The sequence below is a fragment of the Papilio polytes genome, unplaced genomic scaffold (genome assembly GCF_000836215.1).
Source record: "Papilio polytes unplaced genomic scaffold, Ppol_1.0 DF824270.1, whole genome shotgun sequence".
Classification (NCBI taxonomy): Eukaryota; Metazoa; Arthropoda; class Insecta; order Lepidoptera; family Papilionidae; genus Papilio; species Papilio polytes.
The window spans coordinates 2,211,941-2,225,460 of record NW_013524934.1 but is presented as its reverse complement, the minus strand read 5'-3'; the positions used below and the strand labels follow the sequence as shown (position 1 = coordinate 2,225,460).

Below are 13,520 nucleotides of genomic sequence, written 5' to 3'. Positions count from 1 at the left end.
CTGTCAAATGGTCCTGTAAAATGTCTCAACAATAAAAGGCATCTTATATAAAAGTTTCAGAAAGTCTAAGATTTACTTAACTCTACATAATAGTCAGCTAAGCGACAATATACATAACGCTAGGCTAGAAAGGCCTCGTTTTAATGACAACAGCCGAGGCTTATTTTACCTCGCTTCGTATCTTTATTTGTATCGTTCAATCTGTCAGGCTTACGCTGTGGGGACTCTTTTAAGTTCCATGTTGTTTTGTTACGTCCGATTAACCCACATTGTGATCGCGGTACGAGGTCCTGACGTCACGATACGTCCTCGATTTTTCTATCAGGCGAGGGGCGTCGGGTCAGATCGGCTCCCGCCGGATCGCAAATGTTACGCGCATGCGTTGAATTTGCGCCAATTTCACCAGCGGCGGCCTCTGCTGGTGCATCCAGTTCTCTGTCGCCCCTAACGAGGGATGGTGTGTCGCACAACCGTATACGCGAACCACGTCAGTAATTCGAATATGGAATAGTTTGAAGATGTAGTAACGCACACATATGCAAAACGCTTTCCCATGTTGATTTAACGTCAGCAGGGATCGTAGTGCGCGTGTTTAAGTTTCATGCTGGTGGGATACACTTGAAGTATTAAGGGATTATTTTGAAGAAATTTGAAAGAAATAAGTGTCGCCGTATAGGCTATGTTGCAGTGCTTGCCGCGGTCTCATTATGCCAGTGCCAGGGTAACCTTGACACGTTTTCCCGCGCTAGCGTACCAACCTTGTTTCCGTTTTGCACTCTTTCACTTGACATTTACCGCAAACATTGTGGCTACTTCGTTAATTAGTGACGTTTTAAAACACCTACGCAATTAAATACGCGTAGTCTGAATAAAAAGAGAGATTAGAACTTCGCAGTTAGAGAAAAATGTTAGAAAATAGATTTAGCTGTAGTTTATTTACGTTATAAATAATTAATTACCATAATACAAAAATGAGAAATTGGTGACACCTATGAAGAAGACTGGAGCTACAACGATGAGTTCTATAAAAGGTGAGGAAATGAATAAATCTGCTCTATTTCAGTTCTAATAATTGAGTCGCGCAATCTAATTACACCTGACGTCGTTTAGATATAAGCAAACTTTTTAATTGGTACTTTTACTGCTGGTTTCCAGTGTTCTACTTTAAACAAAGCATCTGTTACGTGTCCAGTTTTAAAAACAATAATTCAAAAGTTGGTCATAACGATTGTATTCATTGTTTATTCAGCGCCGTAAGGCCTTGATGAGAGAGTTCTATTAAAATGCTGCAATTATTTGTGGCGTAAAAGATCTATTGTTCAAAAAAATCTTTTGTCTTTGACGCCTATGTAATATTTGGGATTCGTAGAAATCTTTTGTACTCAAGGAGTACCTTCATTGGGAATTGTTATTAAAAATCTACAATTAATGTAGACGTCTTACCATTTCATAAAGTTTTCGGAATTAGGATAGAAAATTCTAGATTTAGGCAAAGGATTTTTATAGTAAACCCTTTGAAGGGTAAACCGCGGACCTGATGTGTATTTTTAATGATCTTGCACATGTGACTAATATTATAAATGCGTATGCTTTAATGGACGGATAGATTAGATATTAAAGGGTATATTCAAAATGGTGAAACGGATCTAGTTGAAATTTGGCATAGACAAGAACGTTACTTATTTTTTTAATATGGGGACGAAGTCGACGACAAACCTTGTATGAAATGGGCAAATAACTAGGATAAGAAATAAGTACCAGCCATTAACAAAAAAAGAGAAGACGCACTAAAAATTGAACCACATAAAACGGAAAAAGCTTCTTCGTCGAAGGTTAAGATGGATGGAAGAGTAAAAGGCTTTAGACTTAACTAGGATCATAAAAAAAGAATGTAATAAAGTATTATTTAACAAATATGCTAAGTACGAGATCTCAGTCTACGATTTTGACATGGTCTGACATATCTCTAACATCTTTCTTCGATGCTGCATGTTCGTCGATTGCAGATTTTTATCTTTGGCCTAAATTTGTCTACGCTCTTCGGGTTCATTTAATATTGATTTTTTTTCAAACATTCTATCCAGGTTATTTAAAATTTCTGAAGAATGTCTTCTTTCTATCTACAGTGAACTTAACGAAGCTATCAAAATGTTTTCACACTTTTTCTAACAAGGGAAGTATGCTGCAATATTTTTAAGGATCATGTTACATATATTTTTTCTTCACTAAGATGTCTTTTCCTTTTGTATTTATCTTTCTTCTTCCATTGTTGTCTTTTGATCTTTATTACTTTATGCAGTTTGATGTGAGGTCAGACGTCGTGCTCATCGTCTGGGTTCTTGAACTCTGTGTAGCCTCACCTTGCCTAACCTTTGCACAAAATGTAACTGAATATTTTCATACAACCACCGCGCTCCAGACAGTTCAACTATTTAAATAAAATATTTCATGCATATTTTAGTTAAAAGTAAAATAGCAGTCTGTTAGTGCATCGACATAATTAACTTTGCCTATTGTTGTCACCATGTCTGTTGCAACTCATTATACCATCACTTGTAATGCCATGATTGTAATGCCATTTTGTGCAAGGCTTCATCGAAAATTTTAGCAGTCATAACCACATTGTTCTTTTTAATTAAAATTAAATTCAACCATTTCAAATTCGACTATGAAATTGTCATAAATTTTCATCTCATTTAAATTAGTTCGATAATCTTAAAACTTTATCGTTCTGTTCAAAATGTAAATGAATTTTCGAAGTGAGGCTGAAATTAAATTGTGTCTTTTGTTTCTTATTACGCAAGGCGTTCTTTTGATGAAAATACTGAATTTAAAGTATTTCTGAACAAAACGTTAATGAAAAAAATAACAAAAAAGGTTTCGTTGTACAAATATTAAAATTAAACATAAGAAAAACGTTAACCTGTCAATCGGATAAAATCAAAGACTTCAAAGATAATGAATAAAATCCTTCAAGTGTTAGTAACGAAAAGTATTCAAGAGCTCTCAATAGCGAAGTTAATGTAGCAAAAGTTAACGTACAAGCCATCAATGCTCTAACGTGCAATGAACTGAAATTAGTACGATAACGGCTAAATGAAATTGAAATCAGGCATAGTTTGCTTTTCTAGCATGGGTTTATCAAACTAATATGGTTTTCCATTAACGATGTTTAATAATCAACTGTAAAGGCTCTGCCGGAGTTTCATCACAATCTTAATGTTAGTGGTTAATCATAAAAATTACTTACTTCTTGATAATTCAAAAATCTTATATCGGCAGTTGCTTTTTAAATTATCTAAGATATAAGGCTTTTAGAATATGGATATAAGATCATCATCACCAGCTCCCTATACGGCCTCACCCAGGGGCTCAGAGCTTACTCTAATTTAGGATATAAGGTACTTTACATTTATAATTTCGTTTTATGCTGGCCTTAAATTTAATAAACGACTTTGAGAAATGGACGTTTCATCAATCTCAATAGTTACCATCGTGAAATGAAACTCTTTGACAATTTATTACGAAGACTTGAAGGCTTATCACGAAAATTAATATGTACGTTTTCGTAAAATCATCGACAAAGTTTCTATAAAATTTGTGTAACGGTAACCACCTACATAGCGTAAAATAGAACAAATAACTTATGTATAACGTTACGAAGATGTTCACACAACTATCACGTGAACATTCGTGATAGACCCTGTAATGATACATCTGCAAAGACTGAGCTCTCCAATTTATTACAAAGTTCCCTTAAAGCAATTAGAAAATGTCTTTAGAAGTTTTGAAGCGTCATTGTTATATTTTCCAACTTAAGTAATGAAAGTACTCGTAATTTTTGTTTTTGATAACTTAATTTTCCTTTATAATTTTAATGGTGACCTTCAACAAGATTGTTATAATAACAACGAGTCCTTAGAAGGGGACACTGATAATCATGACCTTTAATCTTCGATCAACAATATTTGCTCGAAGCCTTTAACATTTGAATTTTCTAGTCATGTGATGTTGGTAACATTGAGTCATCACAGTGATTTTGAAAGACCTTAATAAAGATGATAAAATAAATGGAACTTAACTTTAACTGGTAGTCATTGAAAATTTTAAATCGTTCTCATTTGCTCTCGATGAGAAGTGGAAATCTTCACTATAAAAGCTCGCAAGTTTATGAGCTTTTTAATTAGTCAATATATCTTAAACGGTACTTACTCTTTGGAAGAAACATATAGTAACTTGTTAAAATATATGCGATCCAAACGATTGGCTTGACATAGGTGTAGTATAAAATTATGGAATGCCATTATTGTTTTCTTAATATGAAATTAACCTAAATCTGACATCGTAATGCTTGCGTTGTCCGACCCATCATAATGTCACCCTTAATAATAAATTCATGAAAACACGCAGTGAACCATGTTGCAAAGAGGAGTGGCTAATGACGCGTATACTGTGTTCTTGATTAAAAAGTTTTTTTAATTTTCAATTTTTCATGTATAATTTTTTCTGAGTTAAAAATCAATCTCCATCATCATCAATTTGCTCTTGTCCCTACGGAGGGTCGGCAAAGAATGTGCTGCTCTTCCATACATTTCTATCAGCCGTCATATCTGAAGCCACTGCCTTCTTAAGCATATCCTCTTTCACACAATCCATCCATATTTCTCCGGTCTTCTTTTGTAGCCATCTACATCCAATCATAACGCTTTTTGGTTTATATCCCTATTATCTCATCGCATAAAAAAATCTCGAGCTATTCGATTTTATAACACTTATATCAAGTTGGTTTTTCAGTTACCTTAACATCGTTACTTGTCTAAGTAAAGATGTAGCATACTTGAATGTTCTACGCCAAAGTTTGTAACCGAAAGCTAAAGTGCTTTATAAATTACAACGCCCTAGAGGCCTTCTAAATATATCACGAAGGATTTAAGTGAATTTACTTTGAATTATACACAAACTGTTGAATGTCATGATGGTGAAATAGGTCCAAAGAGATTTGCTACCGTACACCCAATGAATAGAGAGCTTATTGTTTTTTATTTTGTCAATTTATAAAGTGTCATGTATATTGCAGTGTCCTTTTAAATTTTAATTCAAAGGTACATTTATGTATTTTTACATTATTTTTAATCTACATATGAAGCATTATAAAACAATGAACCAAATAAAAATGTCATCAAAGTGATAAGAAATTAGACGTAGGTAAAGTTCGAATATTAATTTTCATATTTTGCAAAAATAAAAAGAAACGCTTCCAACGTGTGTTTTAATTTAAAAAGTTTATAAAAACCTCTTCCCTAAAAAGAGCGTAAAAAGTTTCATTTGTAAAATAAAACGATGTACGGCGTTGGAATTTTTGCGTGGCATTGACCTAGATATCTAGGCTGGGGATATTTGCTTTGTGTACCGCTCGCTGGAATGTCTACCTTCGTAATAAATTCATGAATACTTGCACGGAATGTTGATAACAAAGCTGACTGACGTTACTCCATTGAGGGATTTAATGATATCAACACTATAAGGAAACTGTAGGAGCTAAAACAGATACAGTTCCGATGTCTATTAGACTAATCTAATACATATCAAGGGCTGAAAAAGAGACAACGATGTCTTTAAAGACATGTAGAAAGTTATTAGGTTCAAATCTATTTCTTCTAAAATGTTTACAATACTGATACTGGTAAAGAAACATCGAAAATTTTAAAATGCATGGAAAAAGGAAAATGATTTACACATTTCATGTAAATTATTGTGACTAATGTAGGTAGATTTTTATATTATATCGTTAGATGATTTATAATAAATCAGTCCCAAACCAACCGCGGTTTCATTACCAACTGTACATTACAAAATAGTTATTGACAATGCAAATTCAATTGTCTCGAACAGTGATTGAGTTTGTGTTCCATATGTCGACCTTCAATTTACTCTCAAGGTTAGTTAGCAATTATTACATCGGCCCCCTTTATCATAACACTGGATGCAACTACAACTGCAATCTTGGATATCCGGCAAAAATCGTCAAATATTTTTTCTATAGATGAAAGCGGAAAACTAACCAATATAACCTCGATTTGTTAAGTTAAAAGGAAAAAGAGCAAGGATTTAAAGTGCAACAGATGCTATTGCCACTCTGGCTAATATTTTTAAATATTCGTAGTGCAGACCACCTCTTGAAATTAATATTTCGCAAGAAGTTTGTAAAAATGTATTTTATAAATAGCAAATAGCTAAAAAACAATTGCTCCTTAAACCAACCATGAGGCAGTAAAATGAAAATTCTTAGGAGTTTATTTATTGAATAGCAACAATGGCCAATGTTTCCATGCAATGCTGCAAGCTATGTAGGGCAACCGGCTGCGCGCAATAACGCAGCGGCAGTCGTTGTTTTTCACAGTTGGAAGCGTTCGAAAATGCGGAATCAATCAGGACGGCAACATTTATCTATCATTACTACAGCTAGGAAATGAAAAATAAATAAAACATTTTACCACCGGAAAGAATTTGTGTAATTATTTAAATGTTTCAAATATTTTAGTCGTATTTTTAGTGTCAGTTGCATATTACTTGAAATATTAGTATTTATGAAGTATCTTCCATGCATATAGAATGTAGATTCGGGGCATAAAATTGTTTTAAAAATAAGATTCATTAGGGCAAAATGGGCCAAATCCTTACTGTACACTTTAGACGTTCTTTGCTTCTTTCTTCTGACTGTAGTTAAGTTAATGTTCTAGATCTATGTTTTTCTCTATTTTTTGATTTCGTACTATTGTTGTATTTTATTGATATCTGCACATCACTTTTATCTGTCAGTATTTATATTCTTCATTTTTACGATAAGTAAAGGAATAAAACAAGCTGTTGCTTTATTTGTCATAAAAAGTACAGTACTGAGGGAAAATATCGTCGTCTTCCCATAAAAAGTATAGTGTCTCTTTACGATCTCGCTGTAGAAACAAGTTGATCAATGTTTGTCTTCTGAATAGTATGGTGTGAACTGTGAGGAAGTAAATAAAATTCTTTATTATATTTTTCCAAGCATTTTTTAAACGGAGGTTATAAGTTTTGTTGAAGTTTCGCAAAAACTGTAGAGCTCTCGTTTGAATTTAACACGTTGGTTCAAATTGAAAGCCATTACACAAATTGGATGCTAATTTGAGGAGTTTTCTAGCGGCTGCAACTTGTGTGTGTAAAATAGAAGTGAAATACACGAGAGATTAATTTAATGTGGTTTCGCAAACGTTTTCCTCACCTCCGGTGATAAAATATATTACCGATTATTTCCAAAAATATCCTAACTTCACGCACCAAGGCCCTAAAAAATATAGACTTTAGCAAATTGGCGACAAAAAAAATAATTTCTGTTCTGATTGTCTATTTTGGAGGTATTAAAATTACAAGCCAAAAAGTCTTCAATGGTATTGATACGGTAATATCAAATAGGCTTTATGAAATAAGATTAATGGGCGTTCTCAGCATAACTTTGTAAAGCTCGCAACCGAGAGACGAAGCGAGGTATGAATATTTTTTCAAAGAAATTTCGAGGATAAATTTTCAAATCTATCTCACGGCGTTTATAGGGCTTTGATGAGTTATTTCATCCAACGTTTGCATTTTTTTTGCCTTTGGGTTTCATATATATTATGGAGTTGCTAATGCCGTCTGCACAGGAACCTCATTTTTAGCTTGACTGACTGACTGACAACTGCCTCATAAAATGGTCTTTTGCTCGCAGTATTTTAAAAAGGCTTAGTGTTTTTAAGAAAGAAAAATGTTATGCTCTTTTGAGAGCATTCTTCCTTCAGCTATTTGTTAAAAGGTGGCAAACATAAGCCGACCTGTTACCTGGATGCTAGAAAATAAATGTAACGGAAATCCTAAATTGTGAGATGGGTTGCAAGGCGTTAGATACGTTCATTGTTTTTATCCGAATTCATTATTTTCTTGTGAAATGTAGTATATACTTTAAAATGTATTAACATGTTGAATCATTTGTTTCAGGTTCCAGTGATAATGGATTGAGAATCGGTCTTTTAATATTCACGCTAATCAAATTCACCGATTGCGATTTCGTGAGTGAAGCTCCGAAAAGCGTGTATCAGAGAGACAAACCGTATGTGAGTAATGAAATTCCGGAGCCGGAGTCACTGCCAGTTCTGCATGGGAACGATTCTCGGTGCCGCATATCTGAATATCATTGTGCGAACAAAAAATGCATACCTATAAATCGATTCTGCGACGGTACAAACGATTGCGGTGATTCCTCTGACGAGCCAAGACATTGCACACGTAAGTTATTTAATGCACTACACTACTTCTTACTACAGCGTCGGTGGCTCAGTGGTTTGAACACTTGACTTGTAATCTACAGGTCTTGGGTTTGAATCCCGCCATGTACCAATATGATTTTCGATTTTTGAATTTTTATACGTACATAATTTACCCGACGTTCTTACGGTGAAGGAAAACATCGTAATGCAACCTGCACATATCGGCGAAGAAATTCAAAGATATGTGTGAAGTCAACCAACCCGCACTTGGCCAGCGTGGTTGACTATGGCCTAGTCACCCCTTATTAGGGTAGGCTCCGAGCCCCTCGGTAGGGACGTTTAGTGAGCTGGTGATGATGATGATGAAGACTACTTACTTTGTAAGCTATCAAGGTGTAAAATATTTCATCGTATATGTCTTACTATTTTAAACTAAGGACATCTAGCTATTTACTTATGTTTGTTAGTTTGCTTGTAATTAGTGTGTATCATAAACTACTGAAGGTATCTCGATGAAATTTGACAAAGACGTAGAGGATAGTCTGGAAGAATACATAGGCTATTCACTTTTGTTTTTTTTTTAATTCCGCGTAAGGAGTCGCTTCTCTCAATCGCCAAAATCTAAATCTTGTGTTGTTTTAAAGTCCGATTCTAGTAAAAACTTTATAACTAAATTCCAAACAAAAGACGAAAACAAAAATGCAATTCAATGCAGTGACTAGATCATTCAACATTCTGTTCAAAATTTCGTTTACTTTTCAAACTCGATGGTGTGGTAGGTCTTTGTATCTGTTTTCGCTGAGGCTTGCTTTATAACTACCACATACTGAGTCAGCTCAAATTGAAATGAAAAGCAAACACTAGGGGCCGAGCAATTTGCTTGTCTACCTCGATACTGTTTGACTTTCGCACCATTGAATGCGGAACGTATTCCTCTATTAGTATTTTAGTATTCTAGTTCTACTCTTTTACGCTGAGTATTCACGTTTGTAAAATTTTTATCTTTATTATGTGTTGAGCCGTGTTTAAAAGCTTGAAATTTCAAATCTTTACCGATAATATTATTGTGAAAAGTACTTATTTGATTAAAAAATATGTTTAACGGAACCAGTGCATCGGTAAAAATTAAAGAATGTAATTTATCTTAGAAGCTACACTTTTTACAACATCTCGAAACTGTTTTTTTTAAAGCAAAAATCTTATACCGAGATATGACTTCCTTTGAAGAGATAGGAAAAGTAATTGCAATTGGGAATAAGGGAGCATAGAGATAGAACCACAATTCTCTCCCGCTTTTTTTAAAAGCGAATTCAACTCAATTTATTTTGTTAATTACATTATAAGTCGTCACGTCTTTTGATCTAATTGGGCCAGAGGGAGTCTCAAATTGAGTGTCTTTCAACCTTTTCTAATTATTGTCAATTAACTGTTGAAGTTACGAGAAACTTAAAAAGCGTAAATTATAAATTTCTAGCATATAACGACGAAAAGATCTTTAAAAGTGTCTGAAACTAACATTATTCCTGCATACTTTTTGCAAGTACATTATAGAAAACACTGTATTTAACACGTTATCATAACTGGGACAAGTCTACTCAAATGGATATCGATCCATCGACACATGACGAAATGCTGCTTCAGTATGCTAATTTGCAAAGCCTCCTTATCCACGTTATTCATGTGTCTGTCTCTTGAATATTTTAGTGATGTATTTTCATAGCGTAGAGCATCAATTAACGATTTGAAATATTGATGAGTGGATCACTCCAAATACAATGTAATCATTTTTCTCCTTACTGTTTTTCATACCCTACCAACCTAAAATAAACTTTTATAGTTACATAATCTCTTAGAATAAAATTTGTTTTACATGGAAATCGTTGATCATTTTTTATCATCCTGAGTACATATACACTGGTATTGAAAACTCACGTTTTATTTCCAATATAAAAATCTATTTGCACCAAATATCGAGTGTTCAGTAAATAAGACAGTTTATAACATGGTGCATAAAATATTAGCGATGTCGCGACAGGAGCGTCTAGACGATTGCGCTCCATATTTACACTTGAAGACGATATTAAAGTGCATGCAATTTTCCAGAACTTGACATGAAATGTAATCACATTTTGTCTACTTACACCGGGCTCGCTATAACATTTATCTCAATGTTTATGACGACGTATCATATAGTTATTCTTATTTTATCATAGCTTGGGGATTAAACAAAAAGTTCTCTATGGTAAGAGTTTGGCATACAATCTGATACGGTATTATTCTTTCTATGAGCCACATTGCGTAATCCAATAGTTTTATTTGGCAGTACGATAGGCCTATAATGTAACAAAATCATAGAAATCATCTTGTCTATTTACTCTGTCAACAACAGGTCGAGTTAACAAGGTTTATAATCTTATTAGATATTTAATCTGTTCGTACTTATCTGCTTCGACTTAGGGTCGGCACAAACTCGGCCACTCTCAACAGTAGCACTTTAAAGGTTTCGCATTTTGTTAAACGAAACCTCTCGAGATCTGACACTTCCTGTGAACTAATAATTCGTTTCATTAAGAATTTTATATCCTCCTTCTAGCTCGTTAACGTAATAATTTTAAATTTACATTTAAGTTTAATTTAAATGTACAGTTTGATTGAATATTAACGATTAAATTAATGAAAGTAAATTTAATCAAGCTGACAAAATAATATTTAGAATGTAATAATTGTTTTTACTTAGTTATAATTAAGGAACACGTTCTCATTAAAAGAAATCACATAAAAACTATGCTATGAAGAGCAATAAAAGTTCTACAATATTTTTTCCCCAAGGAGATCAGTCTCTTTTTATAAGAAGATCGAAAGGATTAAACCTTCTAAGATCATATAGTTAATATCTGTTAACAGAGTGAATATACTGGAAGTAATTGTATCTTAACATTGTAATGGCCTTTGCAATACCTCACTAGCGATTTCATCCATCGTTACGAGCAGTCGTAAAGCGGCCTTTAGCTGCTATCTCGCTTCAGAAACGAAAGGAGAAACTTTATTTTTATAGCGCATTTCAGTCTATTAAAGCTTCCTAAGTCTATATTGTACAACATTACATTTATTTGTAGTATCCCGGCTAGTTACACAAGTATTTATTATTACATTAAGAAAAACTGTATTTTATTGGAAAAGTTAGTCATATTTGGGATTCGTAAAATAAAGACCCTTTAAATCTTTAGTCAATAAAACGCCGCAATCTGTTCGAAGTTTGATTTCTATTTATCTTCATAATTTAATACCTCAAAAGGTTAAAAAATGACGTTAACCTGAGTCAGTAATTGAATTAGGGCAGGACACGCGACCGAGTGAGTCGTAGTTCGATCCTTCGTCAGTTTCCGAGCGGACGCGGTTACACAATCGGATTACTCTCGCGGATTTGAGCACGTGACCCCGATAGTCGGTCCACGTTAACCGATGCGGACGACGCGATTTTATTTAATGTACATTATTATAAAGGAGATATTACTTTAAAAAATATCACAAGACAATCACTTACACCTCACAAGAGGCTCTCATATTCTCCTAACTAAACATATGTTACCGTTGCTTCGTTATATACTGGTTTTATTGTAACTAAGCGCAGTAAACAACGGACGACCTTGCATTTATTTTTTTTAATATCTCTTATTCGTTTATTTTCACTATCGGAATGTGGCATAAAAGATTGCACATTTGCTAATTTTACAAACAGCATATTCACTACAATAACAGTACTACAGCGCTGTGTTTTAAAATGGAATAAATTTAAATAAAAGTGCGCCACCAACACTTCTCTCAGCTTCTCTGTGTCAATGCTAATTTATTACGCCCGTATCACTACAATTTATGAGCACAGTTTGCTGCAGTGTTGTGTTAAAAGTGAATTAATACTCAAAAAGGTGTTACTGAAATGTTTGCATGTTAAAAAAAATGGTATTTGAAATATATTGCCAAACTATAAAGAGATTTTTTTTTATCTCACTCATGTAACAAGGAGAAGGTTAGTTATGTGTGTGGAAGGGTACACCGGAAGAGACAGACCTACAAAGAGATAATAAATAAATAAATAAATAAATAAATAAATTCATTTATTTAACAAAAAGTGGTTACAGAAAATTGACCCAGGGTCCTCGCACTAGGCACAGCCTGTGTCGCGGAGACCCAGCTCTGTGAATTAAATATAACACTAGTTGTACATCATTAGCCGCAACATATCTAGCTATAATTACAACGTAAACTAACTTAACAAATGTAGTAAAAAAAAAGAGTAAAACATGCAAAATTGCGAAAAATTATAGTATAACAAATCAATGCTTATTAATTCTTATATCAACAACCACGACTTCAATTTTAGTTTAGCAGTATAAAGGGAATCTTTTTCAATGTCACATTTATTCAAAATTCTGTTATATATGGATAGATGGATTGCGTGAAAGGTGACATGATCTAGAAGGGAGTGATGACTGAGATGACGTATGATAGAGTTATGTGAAGGAAAAAAACCTGTTGCGCTGACTCTACGGCAGTTGGATAAGGAGAAAGATGATGATCTATACAAAAAATATTTGTTAAAATTTCTTGTTAGCTGATTTCTCTAGCTTAGAATATTTAATGTATTTAGAGAAAACAAAGTAAACATTGATCTTTTCCCTTGCGATTTACGTCGCCGGTAACTGCGCTGCGTAGGCTGCTATAAAGCTGCCAAGATAAGACAGATGGCGGCTGGAACCGTAAAACTGGTTATCGAGCTTTTTATGTTCTACGGCAACGTGTTTGATTATCAAAATAAAACTTTTGTCACACAATTTAAATAAGCTTTCATACGTAACCCAATCTATGTAAATTAGTTGGTCGAGATCATGCAATCGGTGTTTAGCACAGTTTTTATATTACAAGCTGATAAATGAGCCAGCTTGTAATATAAAAAATTAATGTCTATAGACAACCGCAATTTCAAGTTTATTGTCTACTGTTAATCGTCGGAGGAGGAGATGCACATAAAAATGATATTTACCTCCTTTGCCGTCAAATCCACTAATAGTGGATATAGTCAGTGACTAATAATTTTGATGTTGTCTTTATTTAAATCTTGGTAAATCCTAGGTCAAATATACTCGTAGTGCAAAAAAAACAAAAAAACAAAATGCACTAAAAACAAAACAAAATATTCTCAAAAAAAACAGTGCACTAAAAAGTAACGAAATAATTACTTGAAAA

At 33.7% G+C, this 13,520-nt stretch overlaps 1 protein-coding gene across 1 annotated transcript in view; it reads left to right on the top strand.

Moving 5' to 3' along the window:
- The first annotated feature begins 465 nt into the window (after window positions 1-465).
- Window positions 466-13,520, top strand: part of LOC106104080 — a 22,171-nt gene continuing 9,116 nt past the window's right edge. The window contains exons 1-2 of the mRNA XM_013284022.1: window positions 466-1,031; window positions 8,008-8,295. Of these exons, the coding sequence (XP_013139476.1) occupies window positions 992-1,031; window positions 8,008-8,295 (328 nt within the window). The 5' untranslated portion in view covers window positions 466-991. The remainder of the gene's footprint in view (window positions 1,032-8,007; window positions 8,296-13,520) is intronic.